The sequence below is a fragment of the Nestor notabilis genome, unplaced genomic scaffold, assembly GCF_000696875.1.
Source record: "Nestor notabilis isolate BGI_N333 unplaced genomic scaffold, ASM69687v1 scaffold515, whole genome shotgun sequence".
In the NCBI taxonomy this organism is placed as follows: domain Eukaryota; kingdom Metazoa; phylum Chordata; class Aves; order Psittaciformes; family Psittacidae; genus Nestor; species Nestor notabilis.
The window spans coordinates 107,971-127,082 of NW_009928589.1; the positions used below are offsets into that span (position 1 = coordinate 107,971).

At 36.3% G+C, this 19,112-nt stretch overlaps 1 protein-coding gene across 1 annotated transcript in view; it reads right to left on the reverse strand.

Moving 5' to 3' along the window:
* The window catches only part of THSD7A (thrombospondin, type I, domain containing 7A), a 130,264-nt gene that overhangs the window by 43,439 nt on the left and 67,713 nt on the right, over positions 1-19,112 (reverse strand). The window contains exons 9-12 of the mRNA XM_010014555.1: positions 14,691-14,925; positions 11,564-11,679; positions 8,623-8,755; positions 5,537-5,640 (exon numbers count right to left, since the gene is read on the reverse strand). Coding sequence (XP_010012857.1) covers positions 5,537-5,640; positions 8,623-8,755; positions 11,564-11,679; positions 14,691-14,925 — 588 coding nt within the window. The remainder of the gene's footprint in view (positions 1-5,536; positions 5,641-8,622; positions 8,756-11,563; positions 11,680-14,690; positions 14,926-19,112) is intronic.

Here is a 19,112-nt window from a genome sequence, read left to right on the forward strand (position 1 = left end):
TTTCCTATTATTCAGATTCAAGTATCAATTTGAAAGGTCTATACTCCTTGTGACTGCTGAAGAGTGGGTATTTTTCCATTACTTCAAGCTGCGATTTTGACAACTGTATGCATTCCATTAATACATTATTTTGGCCAGGTAATTATCTTACTTGACATCTGAAAAGCTCTTACTGTTACTGGGGTTACCTTTTTCGCTCACAACCTAATTCAGGCAAGCTCATCCCTTGCCTCTCTGATCAAACCCACGGTTCTTTAATTATAATCTGTAAAAGTTGCTGAGATCGATGATTAGCTCACTATACAGAGAAGTGTCTTCAACTACTATAAAGCCATCAGACTAATTATTTTGCCTATACAACCATGTTATATTTATTACAGACATTAGCAGGAAGTGGAAAGAGCGTGGTTCTTCTATTACTGAATTAAGCCCAAGTAATTGTCAAGTGAAAACATAAAACACGAGTACAGCTAAAAAACCAATCAAATTTACATGGAAACAATTCACTTACAAAATTGTTTTGGTATTTAACAATTATTATCTCCCAGAAGAAAGGTGTGAAATAAACTTCAGTCTAAATTTTCTAGACAGGGACTTTGATGTAATTAAAACTTTATCTGATAGCATTGTTTCCACCAAGCCACAGGGGACTACATGCTAATATATTCGTTGTTGGCATAATGAAACACTAAGACTGTATTTTTACAAGTCTTTTTATGTGTGGGTTTATATAAAAACCTTGCCAGTGTTACTATAATAAGTATACTTCACTGAGATTTCACTGAGATGTGAGATTCAGTGACCCCTACGTCTAAAACATAAAGTGTTTTATAAATGGGTTTGCTCTACATCGTTTGTTTTACAACACACTTGTGATACCGTTTTTTCAATTGTTTAGTATTTTGAACAACAAAAATATTCTGTTTCATTTATAGAAAGGCAAAAATTGCTTCAGCAGACTAACTTTTTTACACCTATCAATGCTGCCTAGGCTATGGTTTTGTGTTTGTTTGAGGTTTTTCTCTGTGGGACACAGCAGACTAGACACTCCATGATTAAATGTTTCTATTATGAAGTATCTTAAGAAGGAGCACATGCCAATACTATTGTGAAAATAGAAGCCAAAGAGAGTAACACTACTTTCTGCTGAATAAAGTTGTCTGGAACTTCTGACTCTTCTTTTGTCAATAAAAAATATTTATTTCTCATGTAAGACAGTGCTCTTTAGTACTTTTGCCCAAATTAGTACTTCAGTACAAAAAATGAAGCTGCCTGTTGTCCTTTGCAGTGACTAAAATAAGAATCAGACAATAAGGCACCCTCATCTGTTTAAAGAGTAGTTTGTAGCTCCATGAAGGAACAGCACTCCTTCATGATTTTGTCTCCCTCCTTGTGCTTTCAATCAGGGCACAAAACTCCCACAAGAGCAAATTCTTCCACCACCATAAGCAATGCCCAGAGAAGGTGGCTGCTGTCCCTGCTTAGCCACAGTGAGAGGAAAGGGCTTTTGACTACCAGTTCTGCCCCCGAGCCTCCCCATGGCCCAGACAAGCCTACAAGGCTTCCTTGTGTGCTCACAGCCATCCTGGGAAGCTTCCCCTGGTCCCCTGCTCCAGTCTTTCAAATAACTCTATGTATACCCTGCGAATGAAAAATAGCAGGAGCCCACGATCAGCTCTTTAGTAATGGCCAATTCTCAGTGACATCAAGCACAGCTATTCAGATATTTTCTCTGACAGCCAGGTCACTTATGCTTCTGCTTAAATTTAACAAATTATCTTCCTCTTCTTCTATTACAGAATACACTGACAGATTTCACAATTTTCATCCCATTCCTCCTACAAAATTCTGAGGCAGATTTATGGTGGCAAGGTCTGCAGGCTGTGCATCCTTTTGCAAATCTCTTCGGTCACTGGGGTAGTCTTTACCATGTGCATCCATCCACATACATCATGATGTGATTAGGCTATTACAGTCTGGGTACTTGAACTTCTCATCTGTGACTAGCATCGGGATGTAGTCCAACAAGCCTTACTTAAATCTGCAGAAGCTACTGGCAAAACAAGATTTTTAATAAGTTTCCGAGGCCTTACTCTATGATTCAAAAGGGATTTGAACTTTATTTCTAAGTTCCTTCAGATGTCACTGGAGGTGAGGCTTACTGACACAGATTTTTGAGATATGAGCATAACATAACATCTACCATTCACAGTACCGAACTTTATACATTAACCTCTCTTACTGAGCATACCACTACTTTGGAGTTATGTGCTAATAAATGCCATCCTTAAAATACAAAGCAGCATCTCTTAGCACACCTTACCTGGAGCAGGTTCCTCTCACAGTGAGTTTTATAGCCCACATCCCCATCAAATTCTAGTAGCCTGGGTTTATCAAGCATTTACTCTCTTGTTCTTGTTTTTGTACTTTTTTTGGTATTTTGTATTCACCAACACTCTGTGCCTGTCCGTCCTGGATTTCAGGTGACTCATCAAGACACCTGGTCAATTTACTCATCTTAATGGAGAAACAGTTATAAAAATAAACACAACGTAAATGCTGTTCCAGTAAAATATGGCTTTTCTGTATATGTCCTGCTGTTGCTGGGTAGTGTCAAAAGGAAGTCTCAAACTCATAGCTAATGCACGCATAATATTCTCTCTTGAGGGTTTTGAAAAAAAAGACAATTAGAAGTCTTAAGTTACTGCAATTCTATAATACATTCCTGCCCTGCTTATCCACTGTTAAAAGCCATTTTACCAGTGATATGATTGAAAATTTTCATTAATCATAGAAATTTAACACCATTGTCATGACTACCTGCCGTGCTCAAATAAGGTTCATGACTCCAACAATGAATCTTCTGCTCTAGGTATTAAATGCTACGTTACTGTGCTTAGGTTTAGATATAAATAACTTCATCATGTGCATGAATAATGAAGAAACATTTTTCTTTAAAAAAATCTAAAGAAAATATTTTCTTAAAACAAAAACCAAAAACCACCAAACCCTTTTATTCTCTTTCCTCTGCATTGACCAAAGTTCTAATTTCCTGACATTTGTTCATTTAAACTGACATGATTTGTAACAAAACCTTCATTATACAAGACACTTAGAAACAGAGCTCTGTCAATGAATCATAGTTCTAAACTTTATGATTCACCCAAGTATCTCTTCTGCCAAGGAAGACCAATGTGATAAAAAAGCTGAAGAATGGAAATGTATATAGTAAAGCTGTGATATAAAACAAAGCATGTGTATGCTCTCGTTACATATAGACTCTTAAGATCAGACACCCAACCAGTAATTTTAATCATTTCCTACTTCTAGTTTTTCCTTCAGATTAAATTATCTTTCTAACTAAAGTATGAAAAGTACAGATTATTTTGTTCAAAATAATCTGCTAACAAATGTACAGTCAGATGTCCCTTTTCCCTGGTGTACATTCCCATTCTTTCTTATTTAACATATTTACTGACACATTGCATGTTACAGTGTTTGTGCATAGGCAATCAGATCAGAAACAGAGCAAACTACTAGCATTGGCAACATACTCTTGCACTTAAAAAGAACTGAGAACTGTTCCCACACACAAGAATGCAATTACTTCCTTTACTTATATCAACAGAAAATGAAAGGGCAATCCACGGGCTGAGATTACTTCTGCAAGATTATTGTGACACTTTGTCATCAAAAGTAAATTACCACAAACAGATGAATGTGTGATTGCTGCATTCACGAGCATAATAAATTTCAGAGACAACTCTTTTTCGATTGGAAAAGAAATGCTTCTATGTCTACCGTTTTCACAGTTTGGTAAACATTTGTACAGAAATCACTAACAAGCAGTTAAATGTACTATTCAAAATATCTGTATTCCAGTATCACGATATAAATTCAGTATCCATGATAGAAATTCAGTATCAGAATGTTATACAAAGTGGATTTCATATTTCAGTGTTTAGCATTTCATATATTGGGTGGTTAAAAGGACTTGCACAGTAGTAGCTCAGTTTTTTTCTGGATCTACATCACAAAATCATCTTTAAATGATTATAGTACAGAATTTTTAATAACATACTATCATGCAACAATTTCCATAGCCCGTAGAAACTTTATGAGAAGCCAAATATGCAGAAGAATTAGCAGGGAGGGGGGACAAAAACACTTCCAGAGTCTTTATTCAGAAACTGGTGAACTCTACTGCTTGAATTCATCATCCTTTCGAAGATCAAACTCTGTGTAGTATCGAAAGGAAATTTTGCCAGTCTGTTTTACCAGATTTGAGACCTGTATGGCCAGTAATTCCAGAATCATGTATTACTTAATACGTGTATGTACGGCACGTGATTGAAGTTACAATTACGAAAAAAGAAACTCTCATGACACACAAGAATATTAAAAGCAATTTGCATGCACTACAGTTTCTTTGTTAACTGATTTTGGGGCAGTCAAGAGATTTGGGTACTACCACACAAATACAAGACAACATTTTGTATTTTATAAACTCCTACCAATAAAGATAGAAATCTTATTTTCTCAGTGTGTAATCTGAATGTATCCTCCAGAGCTACTAGGATTAGACTGCATTAGTGATAGATCTTCGAAAGAATTACCACAGTCAGAAGTCTTTTGTATTAGCAGGCAATATCTTCAGGTTTTATTCTGTGGTAAGCCCTAAATTGATCTCTAGCAACATTGAGTAAGTGGTAGGAGTTACTAGCTGAAGATTTACTCTATGACTTTTTAAAGTATAGCATAACCTCCTCTAATACTTCAAGGAAGTTAATGACCTTAGCATTTCCCTTCTGCAGTTAGCAGTGTCCTTGCTCAGAATTTCACAATCTGCTAAGCCAATATTGTTTTAACGGATAGGAGAAAAGGCAAAAGAAAAAGTCTTCCTGGAATTCAGGGTTGACCAGTAGTTCAAAGCAATTCAATCACTGTTACACAGCATGTAGGAACTACAATTATTTTCACACCGAATTTATTTAATGTACCTAAAAAAACCCTTCTCCTGACTACACTTAACAGAGTCACACACATGCAATTTTGTGCAAACTACAAAATTCTCTATGAAGACAGGTGACAGTAAAGCTGGATTTGAATGCAAAAATTATTTGCTATTAGGTGGAAATGGTGCAAAAATGTCTGGATCACTGGGCTCAAAGAGTCAGTAGTTTTGAAGTCCAATCAGCAGCTGGTTAAGAACACATACTTTCCAGAAACACCCCTGCAAACTTGCTTCAAGTGAGGATAGTGAAATAAACTGAACAAATAGTATCATATAATTAGTGACTAATGTGGTAGCTATATTCAAAAATAGATTAACACTGATATATTATGAAAAAAATATTTGCCAAATACTGGTTAGGATGCACCTTACTCTACTAGCATTCTGTATTCTCCTTTGCCGATGCATATAAAGATACATAAAAATAAATGTTAGGTTACAATAACCAGAATTCTGTGCATCTCCCACACCAGTGCAGCTATAGATTTCTGAGGAATAAATGACAGAAGCAAAGGGTCTAACCTCTTGCTTGTAGCCCAGGTCCACAAGTCTCATGTGCTCCTGGACTGTCTTGGCGCACATACCATGGTACTAGCTGGCACCTGCGCCACTTGTGGGTCTTCCACCTGAAATGAGGGGGGAAGCAATCAACTGCAAACAATCCATCTAAACTTGTAGCCATCAAGACTGAGGCAGCATAAGTACTAGACAGTATTAGAAACCACCATAGCTGTTGCTTATTGATACTAACTGGTCACAGACAGTTCATGACAAATAGTAACAATACTGTAAACTTTTCCCTCTTTCCTGTTAACTTTTTTGCTCCTTTTAGGACTAGACCATTTTGAACACAAGGGAAGGAAGGAGGAGGTGAAGAAGGGAAGAGAAAGCAAACCATACATATTTTCAAGGACTTCAAAGTACAATGGTACATTAACATTGCCTTACAAATACACAGTGAATACAAACCACAAAATGAGGATTACACATTAATACAAAGTATTAGCACACTTATACAACATGTGAGAAAGAAATTTTTAAAAAAAGAATACTATATAAAAGAATAAATTATATTACTCGAATACCCATTTAACAAAAGAGTTTCTTTGCTATGGATTTATACCTGAGCATGCTCACAGTCAATAAAATGACAGAGTAAAATTTGAAAAGTGGATTTAGGAAAATGACAATAATATCTCATAAGAACAACATGGATCCATTAAATAAGGATGTGTTTTAAATACTAGCATGCCCTAATAAACCTTTCCTCTTTCTCACTTTCACTTCTTTCCTTTCTGTTTTCCACATATCTCAGTGAAGTAAAGATGTGTTGAAAATTTGAAACTGCCATCCAGAGGTAAAATTTCAGGGTTGATTTCTGATTCACGCAGTATTGGGAGTGTCTTTTGGCAATAAGGCCTGTTTTGTATAGGTGTCAGAGCATTTCTTTCTCTTCTCCTTCTCTGCTCTTTCCCAGGTTTTTCCCCCCTTCCCTTAGGCATGCTTTGCAACACCACAAGTGGAGCAATTCTGCCTTGCTTGAAGCACAAAAAAGTCTTGGACAAAGATAAAGTCAGATAAGCAGTCTTAGGATTTTTGTTTTTTTTTCTCAAATTTCAAATGATATGATTACAAGGGTAAAGTTTTCAGAACAAATTCCTTTGCTAAGCTTCATCTTCCAAATACTATCCGAAAAGGAGAAATCAGAAGCAAAAAGAAACCCCAGCTAGAGCAAAGTATTGGGACAGTCGGTTTAAATGGCTATGAGGGTGCCTCAGGCAATCCCAGAGCACCTGGGGTCTCTGGTAGCTGAATGGCAAATGTGGAGCCTACCAAGAGATCCAACACAATGTGAATATGGGCCTAGACCACACGAAAATAAAACAGAGACAAAAAGAACATGCAAAAAACTTTGATAACAAATGCAATATTGTGCTGCTTAAATTATTTTCTCATTAGTATAAACTGCTACTTTTAAAAAGTTCCTTTCTAGTGCTGCAGAATGCCCTGGGCCTTAAATATAACAAAGCCAGGTAAGTCTGGTTATTGTCACATCTCAACCAATCCACAGTTGTCTGAAGTACTCAGAGTGGGAGGAAAAAAAATGCTACATCCACAGCTCAAACCACCAGCTGCTCTCATGTTTATAATTATCTCAATGGTTTTGCACCTCAAGTTTCATTGTAACCTGCCTCTGCTGGCCAGTATCTGACCTAAGGCATGAGCCAACCTGAACATGTGAGTCCATGTGCTGCAGCATGTGCATAGGTCAGAAAGATACTAAAGGAAGTAGACAGAAAATGTGTTTAGTATTAGTTTGTGTCATGAAATGCAAAACACCTCATCTACCCCTCCCTAGCAACTCTCCTTTCTTCTGCTCAGCACATTATAAGGCACTAGCTCAAGAAAATTTGATACTGAATGTACTAAAAAGACAAGGAAGAGCATTTTAAAAGATAAAACTCTGGCTCTGGTATCAACTAGAAAAAGTTGTCAAGCTATATTTCTCTGATGTCTGGAGTACTGATTTTGTTAGCTTCCCAATGCTCTTTTACATTCTTTCAGATCTTTCACTTACATACAGTGTGATGTCCTAATGAATTTGCAGTGGTAATTCGGACCAGATGATGAAAGCATCGTATTTCTTTAATCTCAATTTGGTTTCACTAAAATAAGATTAAATTCTACTTGTACCTCTGCAACAGAGAGCAGTTTCATGAAAGAAACAGAACACTGGCTTCCAAAAAAAGTTTGCTATTCATTAATAACAAAAAAAAGTCATTTTTTAAATTTTGTCAAGTAAATCCAACCAACTGCATCAGAATTTTCTAAATTTTGATTGTGTCAACAGACAGATCTTGTCATACCTCTAAGCTTTCCCACATTGCTCAGATGGATACTATGGAACTGCCTGAAAATTTTCATAAGCAGTTAAGGTGGAGATCCCCACCTGCTGGAACAGTCCTCTGCATTCTCTGGTGAAGATTAGGTCAACACAGACGATTTTGTCTATTAGAGGATAGAATCAACTATGAACAGGATGGAAAGGTGGAAGATACAATGAATGGCACAGTGTGAGAGCAGAACTCAGCTCTCCTAAACAGATAAGGCTGCATTTCAATGCTTTGGATAGTTTAGAAGGGACGATTTTTTTTTAATGGCATAGAATGTCAAAGTAATTGCTAGGAAATACTTATTCTGGAAAATAATTCTTAGTTGTTGCAATGTTCCTGCAAAGAAATTGGAACAAAATGAACCAGCAATTCACCATGGGCCCAACTAAATCTATATTCTGTTCTGAAAGCTTGATATAGCAGCTACGTATCCTATTTTTCTACATCATACATATTAGAATCATAGGATCATATAACAGTTTGGATTGGAAGAGAACTTCAAAGGTCATCTAGCCTAACCCCCCCTGCAAGGAGCAGGGACATCTTCAACTAGATCAGATTGCTCAGAACCACATCCAGCCTGGCCTTGGATGTGTCCAGGTATGGCACATCTACCATCAGAGAACCACCTGTTACGAAGTAGAATTCAGCAAACTGTAATGGTAGTACAAGTTGAAAAATCATGTCTGAGCAGTCTCTGCTGACTAACAGTACCTGTAGCTATAGCACACAGGAGAAGCTTCACATTCCTTTTCCTCAAACAAAGAGTCTGGGCATTCTCGACCACCGTTGGCGGGTAGCTGGATGATGACTCGGTGACGGGACTGCTTCTTTACTGTGACACCTCCTGCAAAAAGTAGAAGAGCTTTTTTCTCCTGCTGCTACATAGAGATGACAGTAATTAGGGGAAAAATAGGATTTAACATAACAGGTGTTTGAACTGACTGCTATTTTGTCCATAAGCAGAAAATTAAACATAATAAGGAAAACATTTTAATTTCATTTAAGGCAAGGAAGCAGAACTAAACAGAAAACAATAGTAATAATACTGAACAAATGAATATACAGCTGATATAAATACACAGTTCAAGCGGACAGAAATTAAACCACCTCAGTTTGCTGCTACGCTTTCAAAGTGTAAGTTTGCCCTAATCATTTGCATGTAAAATCAGAAACAGAAATTCCACTCTGGAATTAATTTAGAGTTTACAATTTTTAATTATTATAGTCATTAATTGTTAATGATAAACCAATAAATAGTTCCTGTAGGAACTTTGATTTCAGTCATCTTCAGATAACAGCTCTTCAGGCAGAAAATCAAGAGAAGAGACACAAATCTGTTAGCTCCAAAGTAACATCTAATTCACAAACACTGTTTGGTAAAAATATTGGAGATTTTTTCATTTTTTCCTTTTTCTTTTTTTTTTTTTTTCCAGACAGCTATAGCATGGCCATTTGGCTGACTGTGTTGATACCAGCTTTTGGCGGGTTATTACAGCAGCTGCAGCTTGTCTGAACACAGAAGTGTGCTGAACCACGGCCAAACAATTGTAATTACAAGCAAGCGGTAGGAGAATCCCAGTGGTGGCTCTCCACCACCTGGCTGCTTTTCAACCCAGAGGAAACCATCCACTCCTGAGTCAATCAGCTCCAGGAGATGCCAGGAGCTGGCACAAGGGGCAAGACAGAAATGTGGCCCAACAGAGCTGCTGACCAGCTTACTGACACAAATGGGTAAACCCCATGAAATAAAAATTGTTTGTGTAGTATAAAGAGAGATTGACTCACTGAATAGACAGAATGCTTGTACTGGTTCACAAGTACACTGTTTTACAGGAGCCTACATGTTACTTTGTAGTAAATATGTGTGAAGATATGCTCATTCGGTTAAGAACTTTCTTAAACCCCACAGAAATGACAACAGAAAAGGATGGCATTTTCATTCAGGATGATCTGCCCTAACAAAAATTTATCACAGAAAGAATGATTAAAACTGCAGTAAAATAACATAGTATTTAATAACTGTTGTGGTTTAACCCCAGCAGCAATTAAATACCACACAGCCACTTGCTCACTCACTCCCCACGTCCTCAGTGAGATGGGGAGAAGAATTGGAAAAAGGTAAAAATGGTGATCTGAGATAAGAACAGCTTGATAACTGAAATAAATTAAAATGTAATAATAATGATAATGATAATAATAACAACAACAAATAGTAATGAGAAAGAAAGGAATAAATCCAAGAGAGACAAGCGATGCACAATACAGTTGCTCACCACCCACTGACCGATATACCCAGCTTGACCCAAACATTGGTCTGCCCTTCTGGATAACTCCCCCCAGTTTATATACTGGGCATGACGTGCTGTGATATGGGGTATCCCTTTGGCTAGTTTGGGTCAGATGTCCTGTCTCTGCTTCCTCCTGGCTTCTTGTGCCCATCCTCACTGGCAAAGCATTAGGTTGAAAAGTCCTTGACTTAGAGCAAGCATTACTGAGCAACAACTAAAACATCGGTGTGTTATCAACATTATTCTCAGACTAAAGCCAAAACATAGCACAGTACCAGCTACTAGGAAGAAAATTAACTACCCCAGCTGATACAAGGACAGTAAAAAATAACTATTCCATAGATTCAGATTCAATGGTCTTAATTCTCTGCTCTTTTTCAAAGGTTATAAATTTAATCTTCCTAACCTTTTTTTTTCATTTGTTAGAATGCACTAACCACTGGTAGGAATTACTGGGAAAATGCCTTTATGCTTGTGTCCTTTATAAAGCATATAGAATCGGCCATGACATTCGAAGTGTGTATATTTGATGTCACAGTATCTTACATTCTGGTAGCTGTGAGAAATCACCACATCCCACACAGGGATTAACACCTTATGGAACATGGAGTAATACAGAGTTTGTAACAGTACATATTAGAAAAACACCCCTGGTTAAGGTTGAAACAGAAAAAGCAACAAGGCATAAATATGCAGGCACTATTAAGCCAGTCATCACTTCCTGTATGATTTCAATGTAATAAAAATTCAGGAGAGACCTGCATTGTTTTGAAGAGCTTTTCCAAATATATTAAAATGGTAGCAGAATGTATGTTGAAATCAGACCATTAACGTCAATTTAAAGTCAGCTGATTTTTATTACCTTTCCTTCAATTTTCCTTTGAGTGGAAGAAACCAGCCAAAATTATAAACGTATGCGTATCTATTTACATCTGTAACTACATATCTATCTATCTCCTTGTCTATAAAGCCTCAGGTTTTTCTCATGAGCAAGCAGCATGTGTATTTTCAAAGACCAAAACTGACCATTTTATAATCTGATAATGCAAATGCTGCAATTTGACATCTGTTTTGGTATGTGCTTACTCCATGAGTAGTTATCTCTTTATCAGCAGAAGATGCAAATGGGATTTTGTAACATAAAAGTAGGCAAAATGAGAAAAAAGGAGATGTATAAAGAAAATGTATAAATATAACTATTCTTTTCATCAAAAATGCTGTGTCCTCCCTGCAGCTGCTGTACCAGGTATTACATGTCCTCTGTCAGAGAGAGATGTGTATAAGCACTTTGCCAAAAGTGACTGCTAGTCTAACTCTTTTTTTTTCTTAAAATCTGTCTACTAGCACACAGTGGATAAAATTACCTTCTTGACATGAAGAAGGACACAATGTCCAGTCACTGAATGGAGTCACGATACAGTCCTTCCTACAGGGAAGCAGACAAGGCCTCACAGTTTCTGGTCTGAGGCTCTCAGGGCATCTAAAAAAACATGAAAAAGAAGCATTATCAAATAAACAATCATTCTGCTGTGCAGAATCATGAGAGGTACTGAATGCCTGCAGGCACACAAGGGGAGTGCTAGTTGCCCAGAATTCATCAGGATGGAGCACAGAAATAAAAACTATTAGCATTTAAATGTATCTGGTGAAAGCAAGTCAGACCCAGTGTATTCTGCACCTGGGGATTTAACTTAAAATAATCATTCTTCACTCACCATTCCAGACTCTGCCTTTTGACTGTTATTTTCAAGCTTCCAAATGATTACAAAGAAAAGCCATCTAGTTTAGCTTAGCAAAATACATTTTTAGCTCTTCATAAATTTACTAGAAGCATAAACTCTGGAAGGAGGAATATTTAAACTAAACACTGCTAACCCAGGAACAAATAGGTATAAGCTGGCCATGATTATGACAGAAACCAGAAAAGGGTTTGAAATTGCCAGATCAATGAGACTGTGAAAGACCCTCAGAAGGGACAGAAAACTCGCTTGTTTTAGGAAGATGCTTGATCAGCATATAAAAGGGATTACTGGACTGCCACATATGGGACTCATTAACCCAGGTCATTTTCCCCATTCTGTGTTCCTATTTTTTCATCGAGGACAAACAACTGTCTATGCTGCACTTCTTGTTTTCAGAATGATGTAATAACTCTTGCAGAAGTACTGCAAATCTTTAAAAAAAATTTGAAAATTACTATTTCTCTAAAAGCATACAGGCTGTGGACTGTCAGGGGAATATGTAAAGAGACAAAAAAAAACATCACTTGTATATTTTGGAGCTTTTGGCTCATTAAAGAAAATCATTACTGTGATTTGTGGTTGCTGGGCACCTGGGACCAGAGAGATGAGAGACCAGTTTTATGTTTGGATTGGATCAGCTGGGGAAGCTTGGCTTGCTCAAGGCATCTTTCTTGCCAGGCTGAAGGGAGCACAGGCAAATCTAATGGCAAATCACTTTTTCACCTAGAAAATGTGATCTCCATGGTCAGTGGAGAACTATGCCTGTGCAGTGGTGGGGAGAAGCAGATGTAAAGAAGAAAAATTGAATTGAAGCTTTACAGATACATATTCTTCAGCAATAACACTTGATAGCTCATTATTTCCATTGGTTGTCTCTGAATTTTCCTGTCAATTTACAAAAAATTCTCAGAGTATGATCCATTGCTGTGAACCACCATCAACTTCTTGGTGCCCCTTCGTAACAACATCTACATCCTTTCCTTTCCTTCCCTAAAATACCTATGCAAAAGACCATGAAATATTGTAGCTATAGCAACCCAAATCTCCATCACCTCTGCATAAACTCTTTTTACATTTTAAGTCAAGTTTTGTCTTGTTTCTTTGTAAAATCAGATTATATATGGTCAGGTACATAAAAAAAATAATCTGCCATCAATTACATGTATTGACTACAGTTTCAGAAATTTTATCTAAGGTTAAAATTAAAAACACTTCTGAAAAGTACTGAACATTGGCTTACTAATGGCTTTTTCTTTAAAGAACAGAAATTATAAGTATACAAAAAAAACTCTGAATTATCCACATTCACAATTTCACTGAGAACTTCATCTTTCAGGAGTACTGAACATTACAATTCTTCAGATCCTTAGGCAAGGCAATTAGTTCAATTAGAATTCCATTTCTATCTTTTATATTGTTTGTGCTTAGTATATGTGGCTTAAAGTATTGGTTTTTTTGCAGTCCTTACACAAGGTCAAGTAAACGAGAAAAGACACCTGCAACTTTTAAGGTAGATAAGGCAAATAATATTGATTGTGTCTTACCACAGGAATCCTTTTTATTAAGGGGAGTTTAAAAGAAGATTTCTATTTTCATTTTCATGTTAAATGTTTGGGTCTTTAAAAATGATTCAGTGATTTTAACGTGACAATTTGAAGGATCAACCAAGACTCATTTCACAGGATCCGTTTACGACACAATAAAACAGCCCTTCTCCCAAAAATTTAGGGTTGAATCAAAGGCAGAGACATTAAAGGTGGATTTTAAAAGGAAGATAAATCATTAGTGTTGGGTTTTTTTAAATGTAAAATGAGTAACAAATAAAAGGTATAAAGGTAGCATGGCTTAATAGAACAGCAACTTAATGCAGATATGCAACAATTTAGATTACTGAATGTGCTGGTATTATTGCTTATGTTTCCATTTAAAGTAATCTGGGAATAAGTCTACTACTGAATAAAGAAACAAATTTCAGGCACCATGCAAATATTTAGTGCGAGAACAGCTGCCTCATGAACCTTCTAAATGACCTCTGCTGTCACCTCTTTCAGCTTTGAATCTGTCCTGAGTTGTGTATATTTACAAACTGCCAAACTGTATGAATACATTATCAAATGCATTTTACTAGCAGCTAATCTGTATTTAAACCTGGTCATGTATTAAACTGAAATCAAATCAATGGGCCAAAGGGATGTCTCAAAAAAACCCCATATATATGGGGGAAAAAACCCCCACAAAGGTTGTCAAACTGACGTTTCAAACTAATTCCCTGTTAGAGCTGCACTGTGCTTCACCTCCTTGGTCTGCTTCTAAGATGATGCACTTTCATGGGTTATATCGTACTTAGATCCAAACACGTATTTTAGTGAACTGCACTAATCCATGTAGTGCACCACTTGCTTGGAGGTACTATAAGCATCTTGGACAAAAATCTGCATTGCACACCACACATGTAACCCAAGACTCTTATCTTGACTCAACCTGATGATGACAAAGGCCAACTGGATCTCAAGTCAGTCAGCTGTCAGCAGAATCAGCACTGTAAACATCACCGTAAAAATCAATAGCAAGAAAGGTATTATGTAGTCCTCCTGTTGCTTCAGTTTTGTATTTTTAAAAGATTAATTTTTCCCTTGTGAGAACACAAAGAAGAAGGTCTTTTTGCCTTTGCATGCAGTCGCTGGTGATACAAATATAAAGCAGCAAATTCATAAGATAACAGTACAAAGATACTGTTCAATATATTTACTTTTTTGGGCCCACTTGTCCCACGCTGACTCTCACACAGATGACCTTTCTTGTCTGCATCCCCACAGAACAGGTGGCCTCCCCATTCCAGCTGGCAGAGGAATTGAAAGCAGAGACAGACGTATCCTCTATGCACTGTCCCCACGGGCCGGTCTGCCAATGATACACAGTGCAAGAGTGTTCATTACAGCTGCGCGTTTCCTGTAGTGCACTACTATTTGGGCACTGTATTCCTCCTGGAACAATAAAACAGGGCAAAAGTTCATGCAGGGGAAGGAAATAAAGTGTTTTACTAAAAAACAACAAACCCACTTTGAAATCTTACTAGTTACATATTACCACTTTGATTACATGAAATAAATGCTGTTCCTTTTTCCTCCTTTTCATATGCCAAATATTGACTTTGAACAAACTCCAGGCAACAAATTACAAGGAACAGACTGTACATGGACAGTAAATGTAAAATTGTACAATAAGAATGCCAAAACAATCATAACTTCTATATCACACTAATGTGCTTGGAGTAATCTACAGTCTTTTTATTTTTGGGTTCTCTAAAAGAGACTGCAAGAGATCACACAAAAACATATGAAGGCTCTAGGCAGAAGAAATGGTTAAATATTCTAGTTACGCATGCGTAGAGACCACTGTTTGTGTGCAATTCACAGACTAATTAAAAAGAATTTTGGAGCTCCAGTCGTAGCTCCCAGTGGATATTTTCCATGTTATGTAATTACCAAAGAGGGTGGCACAGCTGGCAATTTCAGGTCCAGATTGAGATAACAAAGGCTGTTGCAGGTTAAGATGAAAATGCATTCATGTGTCAATAACTGTGAAGAAAAGCTCAGATAATGCCATATTTGTTGTGTCCAGTTTCAGAGGATATGTTCAGTTTCTTATATTCAAGCATTTCAAAGCTAATCTGGCCTCTCAATCCTCCATGAGTAAAGAAGAGGTCTTTCCTACTAGATGTGATCATAGGCTACTAGATGTTTAGCCCTGTGAATGAACAGCATATATGCTAGATCTCTGGTGCTGACATACAGAATCTAGATTTAAGAACTGATTCATGGATTACACAGGAACAACAGAACTCTTATCTCCAAGTGACAGTGAGCCAAGGAAAATCTAAATAACAATTTAGTCTTCTTAAGAACAGTAAGAAAGATAACTAAAAGAGGAGCTTTCAATTAGTTACTGCAGATGAGTCATACAACTTTCCTCTAAAAATAAAACTGTCTACTCACACCAAGTGCATGTCAGACAGCATAATAGCCTTTACATTCCAACACTGACCTTCAGGTTGACCTCCTGCTCTACAGGAACACAACAGTGAAGCGGTTTTAAGCAGTTATTGTTGAGAGAAAATAAACAAACAACTAAACGTAATCAAAGAAACTACAAATGTTTCAAGTACTCCAACACAAATCAAGGGTCACAAGCCTGAAAATACTTTATACTCAGAGTTGCTTTGTGAGGTGTCTAGATCTGCAGCAAACCTGAGGAAAGGGCCATTATAATGAAACCACAGGACAAAAATGCAAATTCTCAAATTATTTCCATAGAGATATTTTTAACTGCTGACTTCGGGTTAAAAATATTGATGCAACCAAGCAACAGTAAACATCATTTTAACTGAGATGTCATGCCAAAGACTAGCTAATCTTAAGTTTTGCAAAGGGCCATTAGAAAAACCTGAAAACATGGGAAAGTAACTAAAGAATCACTGGAATTAAATTGGGGTTTGGCTTAGAATAGGTGTGACTCAAGTCTTTTAGAATTGCTTAGAATATATGTCAATATGCAAGGCATCAAGATAAATCATAAGCATTTTCCTACAAAAAAACAAAAACAAAACAAAAAAACAAACCCACCAAATTTATGACACAATTATGGGTTTGTAATAAGTTTCAAAAAGTTATTCAAGCAACTTCCTTCAGGAAAAAGAAATTTTTCCATCTAACACCAACAGATAGGAATATTAGCAAGGAAATTAGGGAAGTAAGTGTATTTTGAAAAGAAAAGAAAAAAATCAAAGATAGTAAAGTCACAAATTATTTGGCATAGGAGAGAAAATTGATCCCCATGAGGCGTCTAGACATGTTCCCCAAGTACAAGGGTTAAGAAAAGGAAAATTTAGAAAAAATAAGGAAGGTTACTAAATTAATTATTTTCATCTGAAGAAGAAACAAAAGGAAAATATTTAAGCAAATTAAGTAAATTAAAAAGGTGTGTGTGGGAAGAAATGTTTCCCCAGGAATAGATGCCATAGCCACCAGTTCCTAAGGCATTGGAGAATAAAGTGACAACTTAGATTCAGTTTTGACAGCTATACAAGAATGTATATTCAGGGAAAAAATGGGAGTGACATTGACTTGAAAATGGAAAACATTGGGGCATGAAAATCTGCAGCTATGTGGAAATTCAGTTCTGTTCAGATTATATTAGTATTTAAAAAACTATGGAAAGAATGAAAAAATACAGGAACAATAGTACTGAAATATAAACCATTACTAGTTTCAAATCTTTGCAATAATAGAAAATCCATTATTTATTTATAAATCAGTGTGTCATTCTTTCCAGGAAAACAGCTTTCCCTTGTGCTCCCTCAAATTAAAAAAGTTACAGAAATAAGCAGAAAGGGTTGGAAAACTAGCAGTTACAGATGCCCTTTACAAGATCTGTGTACTGGTAACAAGGTTAGGGCTGCTCAACATTAACAGCCTTTCACCAAACTGGTATCACAGCAGAAAAAAAAACAAAAAAAAATCACATTTACTCTTATCAGAATATATGAAAAAGGGACATACAATATTAATTATATTCTATATAATACATGGTCAGATGACTGTAAACTGCTTGTCTGTACTAAAAATAAGTATTTCAAGGTGCAAAACCAGTTGGACCTGAAGTATTTCTTAAGAAGAGCAAGCTTGGAAATGAAAGGCTACCTTTACAGATGGACTTGTGTATTACTCATAAAATAGCAGAGATATAAGACTAGTTTCATTGAACACTAACAGAATTATCATAAGCTTAGATTGCTTTTCCACCTGATTTGGAGCTGCTAATGGGTAAGACATCTCACTCTAGGATATTAAAGGACTAGATTTTATAAGTCTTTTTTTGTGACACTTTTTTTATAACTTTCAAATTTCAATATGCTTAAACATTTTTTAAAGCATTTAAGATAATTTTAATTAAGCATTTTGATACCACTCATTTTACAAATGCATGTAATTTTATATATGCATTTCAAAACAGCTGGAATAATCTTGAAGTTTGAGAAAACATATGTGACTGAAGTGCCTCTTGTAATCTGGAGTGAGGTGTTACTCATTTCTATTGAAAAGCCCTAAGTATAACTCCTCTTTTGCAACTGTGAAGTCAAAGTGCAATGGAATTTTAACAGGAATCAAATTTTAAAGCACATCAACCTTAAGTTCCCTAGAGTTGAGAAGAAACTCCTTTGATACTGCTATTCCTTACACATTCAGTAAATCAATCTTGCAGATATATGAGAAGTATGAGCTGTTCACCCCTGTCAAAGAGAATACCTGATGAGATGGACAACTGATACTCTATACTATCTAACTCTGATGCTTAATTGTCTGTGATATATGAGGTCACATTAAATAGTACTTCTGGCATTATACTTTGCTAAGCTATGAACATACGACAGCCACAGCAGATATTGCCATGCATATGCATCCCTGCTCTAAGAGATATTTCAAACAAAATTGTCCTTCACTCTCATTTTATTAAGCTTCTTTTTAATCAGATGATTTTTTTCTTTGTATTTGACTTGTGGGGTTGGGTTTTTTTAATGTTTAGTTTTCCAAGATTAGTATCAGTCATTTACTACTGATAAAACTTGGAATGTATCCACAACATTAGTGTTATGCTGTATGACACGGATTTTGCTGTGTCAATCAATGGTACTGTATAATTAATACAGAAACAATATGTATATCTACTATTTACTAAAAAAATAAGACTAATTTAATACTTTTTAACCTCAGGTCATGGGCTATGTAAAGTAGTCTTAGAGCATATTACCAATTATATAAGATTTTTTGTTAGCAGGAAAGGAATTTACAGAAATATTAAACAGAAAATAAAACAAAAATAGAGAAACCCTACATTCAACAGAGAGATGCTGAGCTGTATACGATGTCTTTACTAGACTTATGCAGAACAGCCATATCAGGTAACATCATTATGTCCTTTGCAGTCATTTTATATTTTGAGACTGACTTTCCTGAGTTTCTTACTGTAACATGAAGATGTACTTGACAGTGACACAAATGAGCTACCACTATAGACACGCTCACAGACAAGCAAATTTATAAACCACTTCACCTTGCAAACCTTCAAGCTGAGGGCAATGATCTCAGAAAAGATATAAAAATGGTTATTGTGA